The sequence below is a fragment of the Aythya fuligula genome, chromosome 28, assembly GCF_009819795.1.
Source record: "Aythya fuligula isolate bAytFul2 chromosome 28, bAytFul2.pri, whole genome shotgun sequence".
Classification (NCBI taxonomy): Eukaryota; Metazoa; Chordata; class Aves; order Anseriformes; family Anatidae; genus Aythya; species Aythya fuligula.
Genome location: NC_045586.1, coordinates 639,066 through 656,040, shown reverse-complemented (window position 1 = coordinate 656,040; position 16,975 = coordinate 639,066). Strand labels below are relative to the sequence as shown.

At 72.8% G+C, this 16,975-nt stretch overlaps 4 protein-coding genes across 4 annotated transcripts; 1 reads left to right on the top strand and 3 right to left on the bottom strand.

The window, feature by feature from the left end:
• Positions 1–860: 860 nt before the first annotated feature.
• On the bottom strand, positions 861–8,603 carry CRTC2 (CREB regulated transcription coactivator 2). The gene is made up of 14 exons (XM_032204434.1): positions 8,433–8,603; positions 6,253–6,354; positions 6,013–6,129; positions 5,806–5,867; positions 4,781–4,849; positions 3,824–3,927; positions 3,697–3,726; positions 3,505–3,569; positions 3,220–3,269; positions 2,856–3,100; positions 2,043–2,488; positions 1,543–1,812; positions 1,230–1,410; positions 861–1,106 (listed from the first exon to the last, which is right to left on the bottom strand). Exons 1-14 carry the CDS (start codon positions 8,601–8,603, stop codon positions 898–900), a joined length of 2,121 nt encoding a protein of 706 aa, XP_032060325.1. The 3' UTR covers positions 861–897.
• A 704-nt stretch (positions 8,604–9,307) lies between these two features.
• On the bottom strand, positions 9,308–11,868 carry SLC39A1 (solute carrier family 39 member 1). The gene is made up of 3 exons (XM_032204272.1): positions 11,691–11,868; positions 10,870–11,000; positions 9,308–10,316 (listed from the first exon to the last, which is right to left on the bottom strand). The coding sequence occupies exons 1-3, from the start codon at positions 11,866–11,868 to the stop codon at positions 9,636–9,638; spliced, it is 990 nt and encodes a 329-aa protein (XP_032060163.1). The 3' UTR covers positions 9,308–9,635.
• A 1,338-nt stretch (positions 11,869–13,206) lies between these two features.
• Positions 13,207–14,546, top strand: CREB3L4 (cAMP responsive element binding protein 3 like 4; the record flags this gene model as incomplete). Its single annotated transcript, XM_032204271.1, has 6 exons — positions 13,207–13,293; positions 13,379–13,488; positions 13,582–13,650; positions 13,735–13,819; positions 13,950–14,046; positions 14,133–14,546. Coding segments are annotated over 6 exons (708 nt in total), but the record flags the coding sequence as incomplete, so codon positions are not given.
• A 149-nt stretch (positions 14,547–14,695) lies between these two features.
• JTB (jumping translocation breakpoint) lies at positions 14,696–16,294 on the bottom strand. The gene is made up of 4 exons (XM_032204525.1): positions 16,267–16,294; positions 15,414–15,499; positions 15,229–15,308; positions 14,696–15,105 (listed from the first exon to the last, which is right to left on the bottom strand). The coding sequence occupies exons 1-4, from the start codon at positions 16,292–16,294 to the stop codon at positions 14,949–14,951; spliced, it is 351 nt and encodes a 116-aa protein (XP_032060416.1). The 3' UTR covers positions 14,696–14,948.
• Positions 16,295–16,975: the final 681 nt, after the last annotated feature.

Genomic DNA, 16,975 nt, shown 5'->3' with positions numbered 1-16,975 from the left:
CTAAATTACCAAGATTTCCCCCCCCTCCAGCTGCCCACAAAATTGCCAAAATCCACCCCAAAAATTGCCAGGATTGCCCCCACCAACCCTGCCCCCCCCAGCACCCCAAAACTGCCAAGATTTTCCCCCAGACACCCCCAAAATTGCCAGGATCCCCCCCCAGCGCCCCATTATCCACAGGGACACCCCCCCCAAGTAGAGGATCCCAACCTCCCCACCTCAATTAGAGCCCCCCCCCCCCCAAATCACTATCAGGCGGAGCTTTTAATTAACATATAATATATTTTAAAAAATAATAATAATAATAAATCACTCTGGCTTCCTCCTCGGCGGGGGGAGCGCGGTCCTGGGGCCCCCGGTGCCTCCCCCCCACCCCCTCACCCTGCCGCCGGGGCCGGGACCCCCCCGCGCGCCCCGCCGAGGGGCCCCGAGTGGAAGTGCTGTGCCCGCGCCCCGGGGGTCCCGTGGGGCTGGGGGGGGGGGGGTCTGGGGGGTGCATACGCGGCGTAGCGGGGGACGGGGAGCGGAATTTCTCGTTAAACATGATGATTAGCCGGGAAACAACACCAAACCGGAGCGCCCCCCCCCACCCCAACACCCCTCCCCGGGCTCTACCTATATAGGGTTTATGTACAGCCGCCCTTGGCCACGCCGGTGCTGGGGGGGGGGGGCGCTGAGCCTCCTGCCCCCCATTGGGATATAGGGCTGGCCCCACAGCGCCCGCTGTAGGGCTGGGACCCCCCCTCCTGTTATGGAGAGGAGGTGGAAGGAAAAATAAAACAAAAAAAATCAAAAAAAAATCAAAAAAAAAAAAAAAGAAGGGGTGCTGTGTGTGTGTGTGCGGGGCGCGGGGGGTGGGGGGCAGCCCGGGGGGTGGGGGGGCAGCCCGGGGGGGGGTCACTGCAGGCGGTCGGTGCGGAAGGAGTCCTCGACGGCGGGGTCGGTGAGCAGCGCGTAGGGGTCGCTCAGCATGTGCAGTCCGTCCAGGCTGAGCGGTTCGATCTTCAGCTCCTCCTCCAGCCCCAGCGCCGCCGCCTCCACCTCGAAGCCCGGCACCCCGGCCAGCGCCGTGGCGATCTCCTTGGAGATCCCGGGCGGAGAGTCCCCTGCGGGTGGAGGGGGGGGCGTCAGTGCCGAGCGGGCGAGGACCCCCCCCAAATCGCTCCTCACCTCCCCGCCAGCCCGTGCCGTGTCCCCCCTCGTCCCCGTCCCCGTCCCCCTGCACCCACCGGTGAGGATGATGTTGGGCACGGGGCCATGGCGGCCGCAGTTGCTCAGGTTCTGCCGGTTGAGGACGTGGGGGTCGTAGCTCTCGCCGGGGGGGGGCGGGTACAGAGCCCCCAGCTCCTCGGGGAAGGCGCCGCTGTTGTTGTTGCCCGTGGGGCTCTCCCCCATGCCGAACTGCTCCAACTGCGGGGAGAGGCCGCCGTGGGGCTGAGCCGCCCCCAAAAACCCCCTCCCCGAGCCCCCCTGACCCCATGTGTCCCCCTCCCAGCCCCGTGTGTCCCCCCCCCAGGCCCCGTGTCCCCCCCAAGCACTCACGCTGCCGATGCCAAAGTCGCCCAGCGGCTGCCCCAGCGGCGGGTGCTGCAGGGGGGCGTCAGGCTGGTACTGGGGGGCGTAGGGGCGCTGGGCGGCCGCGCCGGGGGGTCGCACCGCTGGGGCTGGGGGCAGAGGCGGCTGCGGGGGGGGCTGCTGCAGGGTTTTCTGCCCGGGCTGCGGCTGGGACGGCAGGACGAGGCCGGGCTGGCTGTAGGAGTACGGCGGGAGGCGCTGGTCGGCCGGCAGCTTGCTGGTGTCCAGGGGCACCCCCTGCGAGCAGAGCGGAGCCGGGGGTCAGCGGGCGCTCCCCCCCCGTGCCCCTCGTTCCCCCTTTTGAAGTTTCGGGGCGCCCGGCACCGGCCGGGATAGATGGGGGGGGGGGGAAACGCTCAGCGGCCCCCGACGGCCGAGATGAGGATGGAAAGGAGACGACAGAAAGGAGGAGGCGGAGGCGGGCGCGCGCGGCGCGGGGGCCGGCGCGGGCGATGGACCATGCATACCTGGGTGATGGAGGACAATGTGGGTGACATTGTTGGTGAGAACTGTTTGGGGTGCTGCCTCCTGGAGTCGCCACCCATTGGGAGGGTGAGGGGGCTGAGCGGGACCCGTCGGCGGGGCGAGGTGCTTATGGACGCCTGCACCATGGGGTAGGAGGAGGCGCTCAAGCCGGAGGGCAGGCTGGGGTTGCTGGGGGAGGACTGCATGGGCTGGCTGCGGGGGGACGTGGGCAGCGAGGGGTTGCTGAGCGAGGAGGAGAGCGAGGAGGGCAGGGACTGGTTGGAGAGCGAGGAGGGGATGGAGGAGCTGCTCTGGGAGGACTGCAGCGAGGGGTTGCTGAGGGAGGACTGGAGCGAGGGGCTGCGCAGGGAGGCCTGGAGGTTGGGATTGCTAAGCGAGGACTGCAGGGACGGGTTACTCAGGGAGCTCTGCATAGGTGAGGTAAGTCCTGTGGGGACAAAAAAGAAGAGACAGCGCCGTTACCCACGGAAGGGCCGCCCGCCCCCGGCTCCCCTCCCCGGGCTGGGCCAGGCTGGGGGCTCCCCGGCTGCCCCGGATGGGATGGAAGGTGACGGAGGAGACCACAACGATGGAGACAGCGACACAAACACACACGGCCCGGGCACGGGGGGGCTCCCTCCGGGACCACCTGGAGCTGCCGACCTCTGCCACGAGCCGGGGCTGCCGGCTCCAGGCACGGCAGCGTCCCGGTGCCAGCCCCAGCACGGGGACCCGGAGCCACGCGGGCCGGGCAGCACCGGGCCCCGGGTCCCGGCTGCGGCGTCCCCGAGCCGTGGGACGGGGCCGGCACTCACCTGGCGAGTCGTAGCCGGTGCCCAGCCCCATGCCCCCGCTGATGCCCAGGTGCGTCATGGTGTTGGCCAGGTTGCTGGTGCTGCTGCCCCCGCTCAGGCTGGGGTAGGCGCTCTCGTCCGGGTCGAGCGGGGTGGGCAGCGGCGAGGGGAAGTGCAGGTTGGTGAGGTCGGGGAGCGAGCCCCCCGTGTTGAGGGCCGAGGGGATGAGGGGGACGTTGGCAGGCTGGTCCGGGGATGGGAAGATGCTGAGGGGGGGAAAGAGAGACAGGGAGAGCTCAGATTGGAGCACCGCTGCCTCCCGTGACATCCTCCAGCCCCCCAGCCCCAAAAACCCCGGGCCGGGGCTGCCCAGCCCCGCACTTACTGGATCCCAGGGACTTCGCAGGAGCGCGGCCGGGCCGAGGACGAGGAGAGCTGTGAAATCAGAGAGGAGGAGTGAAACACGGCCAGGATGTTTATGCCCCGCTCCCCCAGCCCGGGCCGGCCGTGGTTTGGGGGCAGGAAGCAGACTGCGGGCCCCGGTGTCGCAACGCTCCCCGGCAGGAAGCAGGCAGGGGCAGGGGACGCGGCGGCGGCGGCGGCTTCCCCACGGCCCCCCCCCGGCAGCAGAACGCAGCCCCCCCCGGGGGGGAAGGGGCCCGGCACCCACCTTCTTGGTGTCCCAGGGCTTGAGCGAGTGCTTGTTGTCGTCGAAGCTCTCTTCGATGGGAGGCACTTGGAAAAGAAAGACTGGCGAGGGGGAGCAGAGGGTGAGGGCAGTGCGGGGGGCGTCCCCCTGCCCCGTCCCATCCCATCCCGCCCCCCCCCCGCCAGGCTCAGCACCACCAGGGCGGGCTCTTACCTTTACTGTCCGCGTCCCCGTCCAGAAAACCTGAAAATAAAACCCAAACGGGAGGTTTTCAGCAGGAGGGGACGGGCGCAGAGACCCCCCCGCGGGGTAACTCGGGGCGCTGGGGGCAGGGACTCACCGCCGCGGCGGCCGGGCGGGGGGGCGCCCTGCGAGGGGCCCAGGTAGGCGTCCTGGGGGGCCGGGTTCATCACGCTGGTGTGCAGCGCCGAGTCCGAGTTTGTTCTGCCAGGAGGAAGGGGCGGCCGTCAGCCGGGCACGGGGAAGCACGGGACGGGCACGGGGGGGGCTGCAGCCGGTGCCCCCGAGGGGACGGAGGGACGGGAGGAACGAGCGCCGCTCCCGCAGCCCCCTGAGACCACCCATAGCGGGGACGCCGAGCCCTAAGCGGGGCTGCCCCCCCCCCCACGTGATGCCCCGGGTGTGTGATGGTGCCCCCAGCCCCTCGTCCTCCTCCTCGGGGCTCGGGGGCTTCCTCCCAGCCCCATCTCCTCCTGGGGGAGCCTCTGCCCGCTCCCAGGGCGGCTCCGGCACCGCAGCCCTCGCACCCCTCAGCGTGGGAGCAGCAAGGAGGACGGGCACCCCCCTGTGCCCCTTTGTCCCCCCCCGGGGGCCCTGCCACCCATTGTGCTCCCAATTAGTTGGCCCGAGGCAAACGAGCGCGGGGAGGGGCTGGGAGAAGCTGCCCGGGCTGACGGGGCGCCCCGGCACCGCACAACGGGGACATTGTTCGGCGGCCGCGCAGCTGGGAGGCAGGAAGCCCCCCCCTCGGCCGCCCATGGGACTCGGCCCCCACCCCTGTGGGGCCCGGCTGGGGGGCAAAGAGCTCCTGGGACCCGGGGAGGGGGCTGCAGGGAGCCCCCACCCCACCAGGCAGCGAGGGTCGGCCCCAGGGAGCGCGGTGCCCTCGGGGATGCTGCGGGAGCACGGAGCCCGCAGAGGGACCGGGGCCACCCCAACGGGGCAGCCTGGGGACCCCGACCCTTCCCTGGGGGGCTGCGCCCACCCTGGGGGGGCCTGGGGAGGGGTCAGAGCTCAGGGCAAAGGCGGGGAGAGAAGGGAATCCAAACTCCTTCACCTGTTGAGAGCTGATGGCAGCCTGAAGAGGTGGCCCTTCTCCATGGGGAGGTTCCCCCAGGGCATGGTCCTGCCAGGGGAAAAACAGCGGGGTTATGGGGGGGGCGCTGCCCCACGGGGCCCCAAAACTCACCCAGCAGCTGGCTCGTGCAGAGCACAGCCCCTCATTTACACCCCACAGCCCCCACGAGGATGGTGAGGCCCCGCGGAGGGAGAAACCCCAACGGCACCACAAGGGCCAGCGCTGGGGGGCCCCGAGCAGCCCCCCCCTCCTTGGCCCTGGGGAAGGAGTGAGGAGTAAGAGGAACCCGAAGTGCCCGTGTGGGGGAGGAGGGGAGCCCCCTGACCTCCTGCTGGGGGCTGTAGGACCTGCTATAGGGTTCACGGGGCTGGCTGTGGGTGCACAGGGCTTGCAGTGGGGTGTGCAGGGGCAGCTCAGGGGGCTGTAGGGCCTGCTATGGGGTCTGCAGGGCCTGCCATGGGTGCAGGGGGGCGGCTGTGGGGTCCACAGAGCAGTGGCTCTGCCCCAGGAGGCGCAGAGGGCACTGGGGGCACGAGATGGGGCCGGGGCCACGGACCCGGGCCAAAGTTCACGGCACAGAGTGGCTCCACCGCAACCCACGGCCACGGCTCGGCCCCAGGCTGGGGAGGAGGAGGAGGAGGAAGGAGGCAGGAGCTGTGCCAGGCACCAGGAGGAAGGGCAGCCTGGAAAACGAAGCCCCGAGCGAGCTCCAAAGGGCTGAGCTGAGCCCAACCGGCTCCAGAAGCACCCAGGAGGGACGGAGCAGAGCCAGGGGCTGCTCTGTGCCCAAATCCCCACCGTTTCCCCCTAAAAGCACCCCCAGGGGGGCAGCGCCGTGAGGAACCGGGCAGGGCAGAGCTGCTCCCGCTCCCCCAGTGCTTCCCAGCCTCCCCTCGCAGGGGGAGCCACCCAAATCCTCCCGGCCCTGCCTGGCCCCGGGCACGGCACCGAGGGGGCTGGAGGCAGGGGGCAGAGCTCCGGGAGCAGCTCCGTGGGGTCTTTACCTCCTCCAGCTGGGCTCCGGCGGGGGCGACAGGTAGGTGGGGCCGTAGGGCGAGCTGTCGATGTGGGGGGCGCGTTAAGGAGCCAACGGGGGCGGCCGAGGGGGCGCAGCCCGACCCCAGGGAGCAGCAGCAGCAGCGGGGGCACGGGGAGCGGGGTAGGAGCCCGGGAATAGGGCCGGGGGGGGGGGGGGGGCTGCGAAAGGATATCTGGCGCACGTAGCGGCGCAGGGGGGACATCATCCGGCGCGGGTCCCGCTGCACCCTCTCCACCAGGCCGTGGTGCCGCGTGCTGCGCGTCGAGTCCAGCGGCGAGTGCAGGGGGCCCTGCGGGGAGGAGAGGGGGCAGGATCAGAGCCTGGGAGCGACCGAGGGTCCCAAAGGGACCTGGGGTGGGCGAGGGGGTCACAAGGAGCCATCCCCTCGTCCCTCGGTGCCTTGTCCACTCACCTGGAAGTCGGAGACGCCGCTGCCGATCTGGTTGACGTTGGGCAGCGAGCCGCTGTAGTAGGGGCCCCGGCTGTGCGCCAGCCTCAGCTTCTGCGCCTGCAGCTGGGCCGCCAGGGGAGGGGAGAGAGGGGAGAGGAGAAAGGGGAGTCAGGGGGGGCCGAGCACCCCCAGCCCCGCACCGTCCAGCAGGATTAGGACCTGCAAAAGGGGCAGGGCCGCCAGCCCCCGCTGCCGGGCGTTCTGCTGGCACCACAGCGGGGTCAGGGCGGCCCCACGCCCGCTGCCGGCCCCGCTCAAGGCCAGGGGAGGCCGAGGGATGGAGCCATGGAAACCACAGGCGGGAGATAACCGGGAACGGCTCGGCCCAAAGGGGTCCCCGCAGCACCGGGCGGCCACCAGCACCCCCAGCGCAGACCCCGACCCCGGGGCTGTGGGGCTGAGGCGCAGCCCGGTGCCGGTTTTCTCCTCCTGGTGTGCTGGGAAGGGGCTGAGCCCTGCCGGGAAGGCCGGGATCCCCGCTCCCAGCACAAATCCACCGCCCCGTTGGGACCCGGAGCCGCCCCGGCGCACGCGGCGTGCCCAGCGGGACCCCGGGAGCAGCCCAGAGGAGGCTGCGGGCAGGAAACCTGCAGCAGCAAATCCCCGGGCTTAAGAGCAGTGAAATCCAGATCCAGGGAAAAAAACAAAAAAAAAACAAAACAAAATTAAAAAAACAACAGCAAAAAAAAAAAAAAAAGGAGATTTAGCCAACAGCTGCGCTGGCACCACGGGGCCTTAAGGTCCTGGGATCCTGCTCCGGCCGCGTCCCTGCGGGGGCCAAATGGGGCCGGACCCATGAGGAGCCCACGGGTGCTGGGGGAGCACCAGGAAAACACCAGAAGGGCCACTACCGACCCCGGATCCGCAGGGACAGCAGCTGGAGCAGCCCGGGAGGAGGTGGCAGCTCCCAGGGGATGCAGAGGGGGGGGGCCAGGGCCCGGCTCTAATGCGGGGCCAGCGAACGGGGCTGCCCCGTGCCCGGTGCCCGGCTGCGGAGGGAGCGAGGAGGACAGCTCAGGCGCCTCCCTCGCGGCCCCGCTGCACATTAACCAGCTGTTTGCTGTGCAAACACCGCCCGCCGCCCTCCAGCCCCCTCCCAAACCCCGCGGGGCGCTGAGCGGGGCAGGATGGGACCCAACGGGGCAACGGGGGCGGCTCCTGGCCCACAGCCCCGCGAGGCAGCCTCGGTTCCCCGGGATTGGGGTCACCGGGGCCGGCCGCCTCGCCCACCCCGGGGGTCTCCAGCCTAAATTTTCGAAAACCCCGGGGGTTTTGCCCCGTTTTGCCCCATTTTCCCCGAGCCCGGGGTGCCACAAGCAGCGCCGCCGGCAGCTGACCCGCGGCCAGAGCCCGTTCCCGGTGGGGCTGGCGCAATCCCCAGCGGCTCGGCGGGGCCGGTGCTGAGCAAGGTGCAGAGCAGAGCCCGGTGCTGCCCCCCCGGGGGGGGGGGGATACGGCTCCTTCGGTCCCAAAAAACGGGAATTTGGTCCCCCGGGGGGCTGTGAGCGGGACCCCCGGGGCACGGGGCAGCACCGGCCCCGCCGAGCTGCTTCTGAGCATCCCCGGGGATGGAGCCGGTGCCGCTCCCGGGGGGGGCACCGGGCCCGGGGGGGCCTCGAGCGGCCGCTGCCGGTGCCTGGGGGGGAGCCGCCACCCCCGGGACCCCCCCCGGGGCTCGGCCCTGCCCCGGTTCGGGGGTGCCCCCGGCCCCACGCGCGGCGGTGGCGGCCACGTGCGGCCCCGCGTGGGTGAATTCTTGATTATTTTGGTAAAAAAATCCATAATTCACAATTACAAACACACCGAGGGGAAGGGGAAGCGGGGCCGGCGGGGAGCTGCTTCCATCCTGGGCCCCCCCCAGGCCCCCCCAGGCAGCGGCCCCGCTCCCCCCCGGGCCCCCCCCCACCCTCCCCGGGCCCTGAAGCCCCCGGTACCCCCCCGGTACCCCCGTTAAACCCCCGTTCCCCCCCCACTCCCCCCCCTCACCCCCCTTCCCTCCCCCTCCCCCACCCCGCTCCCCCCTCCCCCCCCCCCCCCCCCCGTGCCCCCGTTCCCCTCCCCCTCCCTCCCCGGTCCCCCCCCGGTCCCCCCCCGGTGCCCCCCTCCCGGTCCCGTCCCGCATCCGGCGGGGCGTCGCTCACCCGTGTGGAGCAGATCTCCATCATCACCTCCTCGAAGGCCGCCGTCTCCTCCGCCTGCCGCTGCTTCTGCAGCGCGATTTTCTCGCTGAACTTCCGCGGGTTCGAGGCCCCGGCGCCGGCCGAGGAACCCGCACCGGGCCCGGGCCCGGCCCCCGCGCCCGCCGCCGCCATCTTCCCTGCTCGGGCCGCTCCGGCCGCCGCCGCCGCCGCCGCCGCCGCGCGGGGCATGCCGGGGAGGCGAGTCCGCGGGCCGGGCGCCGCCGCTGGGCGGAGTGGGCGGGGGGACTACGATTCCCAGCGGCCCCCGCGGCGCGGCTGTGGGGGGTGATGGGAAATGGAGTCCCCGCCCCCCGGGGAACGCCCCCGCGGCGCGCGGGGCGGGGAGGGCGGAGCTGACTACAAGTCCCGGCGTGCACCGCGGGACGGGGAGGGGAGGGGCGGGGCCACCCCTCCCAGCCCGGAACAGAGCCCCCAGAGTCCCCCCCCCACCAGGAACCCCCCAAAATTGGGGTCCGAGCCCCCCCCAGCCCCAGCCGTGCCCCCCCCCATCACGGCCCCATCCAGGACCCTCCCCAGGAGGGGGCCCCACGGCCGAGCCCCCCCAAATTCCCCCCCCCGGCCCCACTCGCGCCCACCCCTCACAGCAGGGGGATCCCACAGCAGAGCCCCCCCCCCAAAATCCCCCCCTCCATCCCATCACAGCCCCACTCAGGAGCCCCCCAACGAGCCCACGAGGGGGTCTCACAGCCCAGCACCCCCCGACCCCCCCCCAAGGCCCCACTCACGACCCCCCCACGAGGGGAGGGGTCCCACAGTGGAGCCCCCCCCCCAAAAAAAATCCCCCCCAGGCACAGGACACGGGCACCCTCTCCTCACCCAGTCCTTTATTGCTTCGCCCACACCCCCTGGGGGGGGGCAGGGTGCTGTAAGGGCACTTATTTTATTTTAGGGGGGGGCTGATCGCCCCCCTGCATATCCCTGAATTAGGGGAGGGGGGGGCTGGGAGAATGGGGGGGGGGGCGCCACCGGGGAAACCCCGTCAGGGAGCGGCGCTGCTGGTGCAGGAGGGGAAACTGAGGCACGGGGCTGCTGGGGGGGGGCTGAGCCCCCAAAACCGCCCCCTTTGGCACTTGGTGGGGTATTCAGGGGGCATTTAACCCCTTGGGGGGGTGACTCGGGGGGGTGCCCCCGCCCACCCAGGGATCAGATCCTGATGAAGAGCACGGCGGTGACGAGGCCGAAGCCCCCCAGCAGCGCCAGCACCTTGGGGACGCGCAGCCGGGCCCCCCCCAGCTCCCGGGGCAGCACCTCCAGGAAAGCCACGTAGAGGAAGGTGCCGGCCGCCAGCCCCTCCAGCACGCTGCGGCACAGCCGCTGCCTCGGGCCTAGCCCCCCGGCACCCCCCCCACCCCAAACCGGCCCCGTCACCGCCAGCCCCACCGCGACGCCCAGCGGGGCCGTGAGGGCGAAGAGCAGCAGGCAGGCGGCCACGGCCCCCCGCCGCAGGCGGCCCCGCAGCAGCTGCAGCGCCAGGCTGAAGGCCACCAGCCCCTTGTGCAGCAGCAGCGCCAGGCACAGGCGCAGCGCGGCCCCCCCGGCCTCCTGCAGCCCCAGCGCCAGCCCCTCCAGCGCCCCGTGCAGCGCCAGCGCCAGCACCAGCAGCCCCGAGCGCAAGGGGCTGGGGGGATTCGGGGAGCCGGGGGGGTTGCGGGGGGTGCCGGCGGGTAGAAGGGCTCGTGCCGCCGCTGTTGTGTCTTCTTCATCCTCGTCCTCGCCCCCCCGGCTGGGGTCGGTGGTGTCTTGTTGGGCCAGCGCCGCCTGCTCCAGCACCAGCACCAGGAAGAAGCCCATGGCCAGGATGAATTCGGGGAGGGGGAACTCCAGCTGGAGAGAGGGGGGGGGGAGAGAGGGGTGGGGGGCTCAGTGCGGGGCTGCTGGGGGGGGGTGGGGGACACGGGGGGAGGGAGGCGGAGGTGGAGGCTGCCAGGAAGCCGTGCCGGGATCTTTCCGTGAGTCACGGCCGGACGGCGCGGCCTCCCCGACGGCCCCCAACCCCCCCGGCCTGCCCCCTCCATCCCCTTCCCCACCATCCCCTTCCCCATCGCCCCCTCCCCACCGCCCCCTCCCACCCCCACCCCCCCCATCCCACCCCCACCATTCCTTCCCCACCGGTTGTCCCCCCCCCCCAGCCACCCAGTCGCTGCTGTCCCGTTCCCATTACCCTGCCCCCCACCCCCCCCATCCCGTCCCCATTGTCCCCCCCCCCACTTTTCCACCCCCCCGACCCCCTCCCCACTTTTCCACCCCCCCACCCCATCCCCACTGTCCCCATCCCACCCCACCACCCAGTTCCATCCCATCCCCTCCCGTCCCGTCCCCGTTGCCCCCCCCGTCCCCATGTTGCCCCCCCCCGTCCCCGTTGCCCCCCCGTCCCCACCGGGACGCGCAGCTCGTCCAGCGCGGCGGCGATGCCGGCCAGGTATGAGGGCAGGAGGTCGAGCAGGCAGGTGCCCAGCAGGACGCCCCCCGCGAAGCAGCTCAGCAGGCTCAGCCCCGGGCTCTGCAAGTCTGGGGGGGGGGGCAAGAAGGGGATGAGACCCCCCCTCAAACCCTCCCAGCTGCCCCCCCAACCTCCCCTAGATCCCCCCAGGCCTCCCCCAACCCCCGGGGCAGCCCCCTGGGACCCCCAGACCCCAGGTTGCCCCCCCAGACCCCATAACCCCCAGGGTAACCCCTTCAGGTGCCCCCCCCCCCCGGACCCCCAGAACCCCCCCCCAGCTTGACCCTGGTACCCCCCACCCATGGGGCAACCCTGTCGGACCCCCAGACCCTCCTGACCCCAGGTTTCTCCCCCAAAACCCCCACGGACCTCCATAACCCCTGGGGTAACCCCTTCTGGAGCCCCCCCGGACCCCCAGAACCCCCCCAGCTTGACCCTGGGGCAACCCCCTCGGACCCCCAGACCCCCCCAGACCCCAGGCTTCTCCCCCAAAACCCCCCAGGACAACCCCTTCTGGAGCCCCCCCGGACCCCCAACCCCCCTCCAACCCCGCCCCGGACTGACCCCGGTCCCCCCCACCCCCCCGGCACCCCCCCGGCACCCCCCCAAATCCCCCCCCAGCCCTCGCGTACCCCCCCCCAGCACCCCCCACCTTTACCCCCCACCACCCCTGGGGCCGCCCCCCCCGGGAGCCTCCCCCCTGCCCCCCCCCATCCTCCCTCCCCCCCCCTTGTCCCCTCCCGTCCCCTCCCCGGTACCGGCGGTGCCCGGGGGGTGCCGCAGGCAGCAGAGCGGCCCCAGCCCGCAGCCCAGGGGCAGCAGCAGCAGCGCCCCCAGAGCCCCCAGCTTCAGCCCCAGCTCGGGGGGGGCCCCTCGAGGCGCGGCCCCGGGGCTCCAGGCCAGCTCCGCGGCCCCGGGGCCGCCTCCCGCCGCCATCCCGCCGGGCTCCGCCGCCACCGGCACCGGGAAGGCTCCGGGCGGCCGCGCTGCGAGAACCGGGGCGGAGCGGGGAGGGAGGGGGGGGGGAGCACGGGGCTGGGACCCGCCCCGGACACGCGGGGATGGCCCCGGGGGGGCGGCCCGAGAGGGGCTGGGGGAGGCCGAAGGGAACGGGACGGGAACGGGAACGGGAAGGGAGCGGGCGGGGCGGGACGGGAACGGGGCTGGGAACGGGAAGGGGAAGGGACCGGCACCGGGACCCCCACCGGGATCAGGACCCCGACCAGTTCCGGGACAGGGACCGGGACCGGGACCCCGACCTGGACCGGGACCCCCACCGGGACCGGGACCGAGACCGGGACCCCTACGGGGACCCCTACCGGGACCGGGACCGGGCAGGACGGAGCGCACCGGGTCGTTAAGTGGGGCTCGGTTCTGCCCGGTCCCTGGGGGCTCCGGGACGGGCCCGGGGGGGATCCCGGGGGTCCCGGTGCGGACACCGGCGGCGGCCGCTGCCCCGCAGCCAGCCCCGAGCCCCCGGTAGCGGGAGGGGGGCGCGGCCCCGCCGCCGGTTGGGGGAGGGGCTTGGCGGGGCTCGGCCAGGATCCGAGATCCTGGAGGGGGCGGACCGGGACGGGACGGGACGGGACGGGACGGGACGGGACAGACGGACCGGGACAGACCGGGACGGACCCACCCGGCCCCCCCCGATGGATCCGGACGAGCTGTGCCTGGGGGCCGACCCCTTCCTGCCCCCCTTTGGGGGCTGGGGGCCCCTCCCGGACACCGTGAGTGGGGCTGGGGTTTGGGGGGGGGGGCACACCGGGAGGTGCCACCCCCGGGGTCCCCACCGTGTCCCCCCCCCGGCCGCAGGACGGGACCCAGCCCGAGGAGCCGCTGGGCCCGGCCGTGGCCCCGGACGAGGTGTGCGGCCCCCCCCGGTCCCCCCAGGACCCCCCCCCGGGGGATGGGGGGGAGCAGCCGGAGGAGCCCCCCCCCGCCACCAACACCGTCTACGAGGTGGTCTGCACCGCCGGGACCCCCCCACACGGCGGGGTCACCATCCAGCTGGGTCAGTGGGGCTGGGGGGGGCTCATCCTGGGGGGGGGGGGCTCAGCCCGGGGGGGGCCACATCCCGCAGGGCAGAGCATCACCCCCCCACCCCCCCCAGACTGGCTGCCCCCCGCGCTGCTGCCCCCCGAGTCCTGCATCATCACCGCGCTGCCCACCCTGCCCCTGCTGCCCCCCCCCACGGTGAGTCCGGCTCTGCTGCCCCCCCCCCGGCACCGTGCACCCCAATTCTCCCCCCTGGCCCCCCCCCATTTCTCCCCGCAGCCCCCGGTCCTGCTGCTGTCGGAGGAGGAGCAGCGGCTGCTGGCGCAGGAGGGGGTGACACTGCCCGGCTCCCTGCCCCTCAGCAAGGTGGGTTTGGGGAGGGGGGGTCCCGAGTTGGAGGGGGGGGGGGGGGGCAAGGTGCGGGTCCCGGCTCACCCCCCCCCGGCCGCAGCAGGCTGAGGAGCGCGTCCTGAAGAAGGTGCGGAGGAAAATCCGCAACAAGCAGTCGGCGCAGGACAGCCGCCGCAGGAGGAAGGAATACCTGGACGGGCTGGAGAGCAGGTGGGAGACAGCAGGGACCCCCCCCCGGGTGCCCCCCACCCCCTCCTTCCTCTGGGGGGTGGCCTTTCAGCACCCCCACCCCTCCCCGGGCAGGGCGGCCTCGTGCTCGGCGCAGAACCAGGAGCTGCACAGGAAGGTTCGGGAGCTGGAGCAGCGCAACGGGTGAGCGGTGGGGACCCCCGGGGGGGTGCACGGCAACGCCTGGACCCCCCCCCCATTTCCTCCCCCTCACCTCGTCCCCCCCAGGTCCCTGCTGAGCCAGCTGCAGGCGCTGCAGGCTCTCATCAAGCAGACGTCCAACAAAGCCGCCCAGACCAGCACCTGCGTCCTGGTACCCACATGCACATCCCCCCCCCCAAAAAGGGGCTCAGCCCCCACCCAGGGGCAGCGCACCCATGGGTGGCCCCCCCCTGCACACCTCCTGTTGCCGTAACCCCACTCCTGTGTCCTCCCCCCCCCAGATCCTGCTCTTCTCCCTGGTGCTCATCATCTTCCCCAGCTACAGCCCCTTCTGCTGGGGCCGGGGGGGCCGCCAGGACCCCCCCCAGCCCACGGGAGGTAATGGGGAGCTGGGGGGGCTGCAGGATCCCGGGGGGGTGGCAGCAGCTGCCCCCAGCCCTGCCCGGTGCTCCCCGTCCCCGCAGTGATCTCCAGGCACATCCTGACCCAAGCGGAGCCGCCAGCACCGGCTGGAGAAGCCCCGGGGACGTGGTGGCAGCTGGAAGAGCCGGGGGTGGCAGCGGAGAACGGTGCCAAGGGGGGGCAGGAGGACGGGCTGCCCCCCCCCGGCAGGGAGCCAGGCACCAACTCCTCAGGCCGGGCTCCCCCAGGGGATCTGAGGGCTCAGCCGTGGCCGCGGGACGCAGCAGTGGCAGCAAAACAGGCGCACGGGGACGAGATGTGACAGCCAGCGGGGAACGGCCCCGCGCTGGGGGCTGGGAGCCACCCTGGGACCGGGGTGGGGGCGCAGTCAGGGCCCCCCCCCCCCCACCATGCCCCAGGCAGGGGCGCTGGGTGCCCCCCACGCACAGCGCAGGGGAGGGGAGCTCTGTGCTTGCAGGCGGCTTCTGGTGAATAAACCCACCCCTGCTCTGCACCCAAACGTGGCTGGGGGGGCTCAGCGAGGAAGGGGCACCCCCGGGGGCAGCGGGGCACGACCGGGAGGCACGGCCCAGCCCCAGGAGGACAAACACCGACAGCACCGGGGTGATAACAACTGGGCTTTATTGCACGCCACCAGGGCACCGGGCTCCCCACGCAGCCCAAATCGCCACCGGGACCCCACGGGGCACCGGGCAGCCCCCGCTGGGCCGCAGCATCCACAGGGGCACGGCAGAGCGGGGTAGGGGGCCCGTGGGTGCTCCTTCCTCCTCTTCCTCTTCCTCCTCCCAGCTGCTTCGGGAACGGAGCCGAGTCCCCGCGGTGTGGGTGCTGCCGCCGTGCCCGGTGCCCCGCGGGCGCTAGATGGACTCGATCTGCTTGCGCACCTTCTCCAGCGCCTTCCTGTCCAGCACGCGCTGCCGGCACACCACCAGCACGGCGAAGACGGCCGCCACGCACATCATGGTGCCCACGAACCTCCAGAAGATGTGCGCCTCCAGCACCGCCGAGCGGCAGCTGCGGGGAGGGGGAGAAGAAGGAGAAAAAAAAAAAAGGAGGAGGGGGGGAGGGCAGGGGCGTGATTCCCGGGGGAGAACGGCCCCAACGCGGCCCCGCCACGGCCCCCGGCCCCTCGCCCACCTCTTGAACTCGTCCCGCTTGGAGGCGGTGCAGCTGATGCGCTCCACGAAGCCGGTGGGGCCACACTCCGGGACCGTCTTCTGCAAGCGAGAGGGGTCGGGGCAAGGAGCCGTGAGGCTGGGCGGTGGGCACGGGGACAGTACTGGGGGGGGGGGGGGGGGGGCACCCCCTGCGGGGTCACTCACCGCCTGGAAGCTGGAGCAGCGGCCGCACTCCTGCGCCACCACGAAGTCCTCCAGCTGCCAGCATGGCGTGCTCGGCGTGGAGCTCGCTGCGGGCACGGTGTGGGCACTGAGCATGGGTCGGGAACTGGTCCCGGTCCCCAGCCCCGAGCCCCGGTTCCAGTCCTGGTCCCGGTCCTCTGGTCCCGGCCCTGAGTCCTGGTCCCAGCCCTAGTCCCAGTTCCAGCCCCAGCCTCATCCCCAGCTCCCAGTCCACCAGTGCCAGCCCCGTGCCCCGGCCCCAGTCTCAAGCCCCAGTCCCCAACCCCCGGTCACAGTCCCGGTTCCAGCCTCTGGTCCCGGTCCTCTGTTCCCAGCCCCATCCCCTGGTCCCGGTTTCAGGCACTAGTCCCGGTCCCCATCTCCCAGTCCCGGTCCCCATCTCCCAGTCCCGGTGCCAGCCCCTGGTCCCGGTTCCAGCCCCAGTCTCCAATCCCCAGTCCAGGTCCACCGGTGCCAGCCCCGTGCCCTGGTCCCAGCCCCAAACCCCAGTCTCCATCCCCTGGTCGCAGTCCCGGTTCTAGCCCCTGGTCCTGGCCCCGGTTCTCTGGTCCCAGCCCCATGCCCCGGTCCCAGATCCAGGCCCTAGTCCCGGTCCCCAGCCTCCGGTTCCAGTCCCAAGCCCCGGTCCCAGCCCTGGTCCCGGTTCCAGCCCCAGCCTCGTCCCCACTCCCGGTCCCGGTCCCAAGCCCCGGACCTCAGCCCCCGGGCCCAGTCCCAGCCCCTGGTCCCAGTCCCCAGCCTCCGGTTCCAGCCCCAAGCCCCGGTCCCGGTCCCTGTCCCCCGGTCCCGGTTCCCAGCCCCGCCCCGCACCCACCCGAGCGCCGCTCCTCGCCCGCCGCCATCGCCGCCGCCGCCCTGCGGGGAGAGCGCGGGGGGAGCGTCAGGGCCGGGCCCGGAGCCTGACCGACCCCCCCCCGGTCCCGGTGCCGGTGCCCCCCCAGCCCCCGCTCACCGCAGGCCGAGCCCCAGCGCTCCCAGCGCCGCCAGCAGCGCCCAGCCCCGCGGCCCCACCGGGCCCATGGCGCTACCGGAACCGGCACCTCGGCGCCATCGCGGGGCGCGGGGGGTGCCGGGAGCGGGGCGGGGCCACCGAGGGGGCGGGGTTACTGCGAGGGGCGGGGTTAGTGAGAGGGGCGCGGCTTCTCTCGGCGAGGGGCGTGGTCTCCTGCCAGGGGCGCGGGTTCTCTGCGGGAGGCGTGGCTTGGGGGATTAGGGGGCGTGGCCTCCGCGTACGGGCGGGGTTCGGGTGTGGCTCGTGCAAGGGGGCGTGGCTTCGAACCAACGGGCGTGGCCTCGAGCCAAGGAATGCGGTTTGGCGCCAAGGGGCGCGGGCTCGGCACAAAGGGGCGTGGCTTAGCGCTGATGGGCGTGGCCTCGCTCCAAGCAGCGCGGCTTGGCGCCAAGGGGCGTGGCTTTCGTCGGGGGGGCGTGGCCTCCATCCGAGGAGCGCAGCTTGGCGCCGAGGGGCACGGTTTTGACCCAAGGGGCGGGGCTTAGCGCCAAAGGGGCGGGGCTTCCCGTCC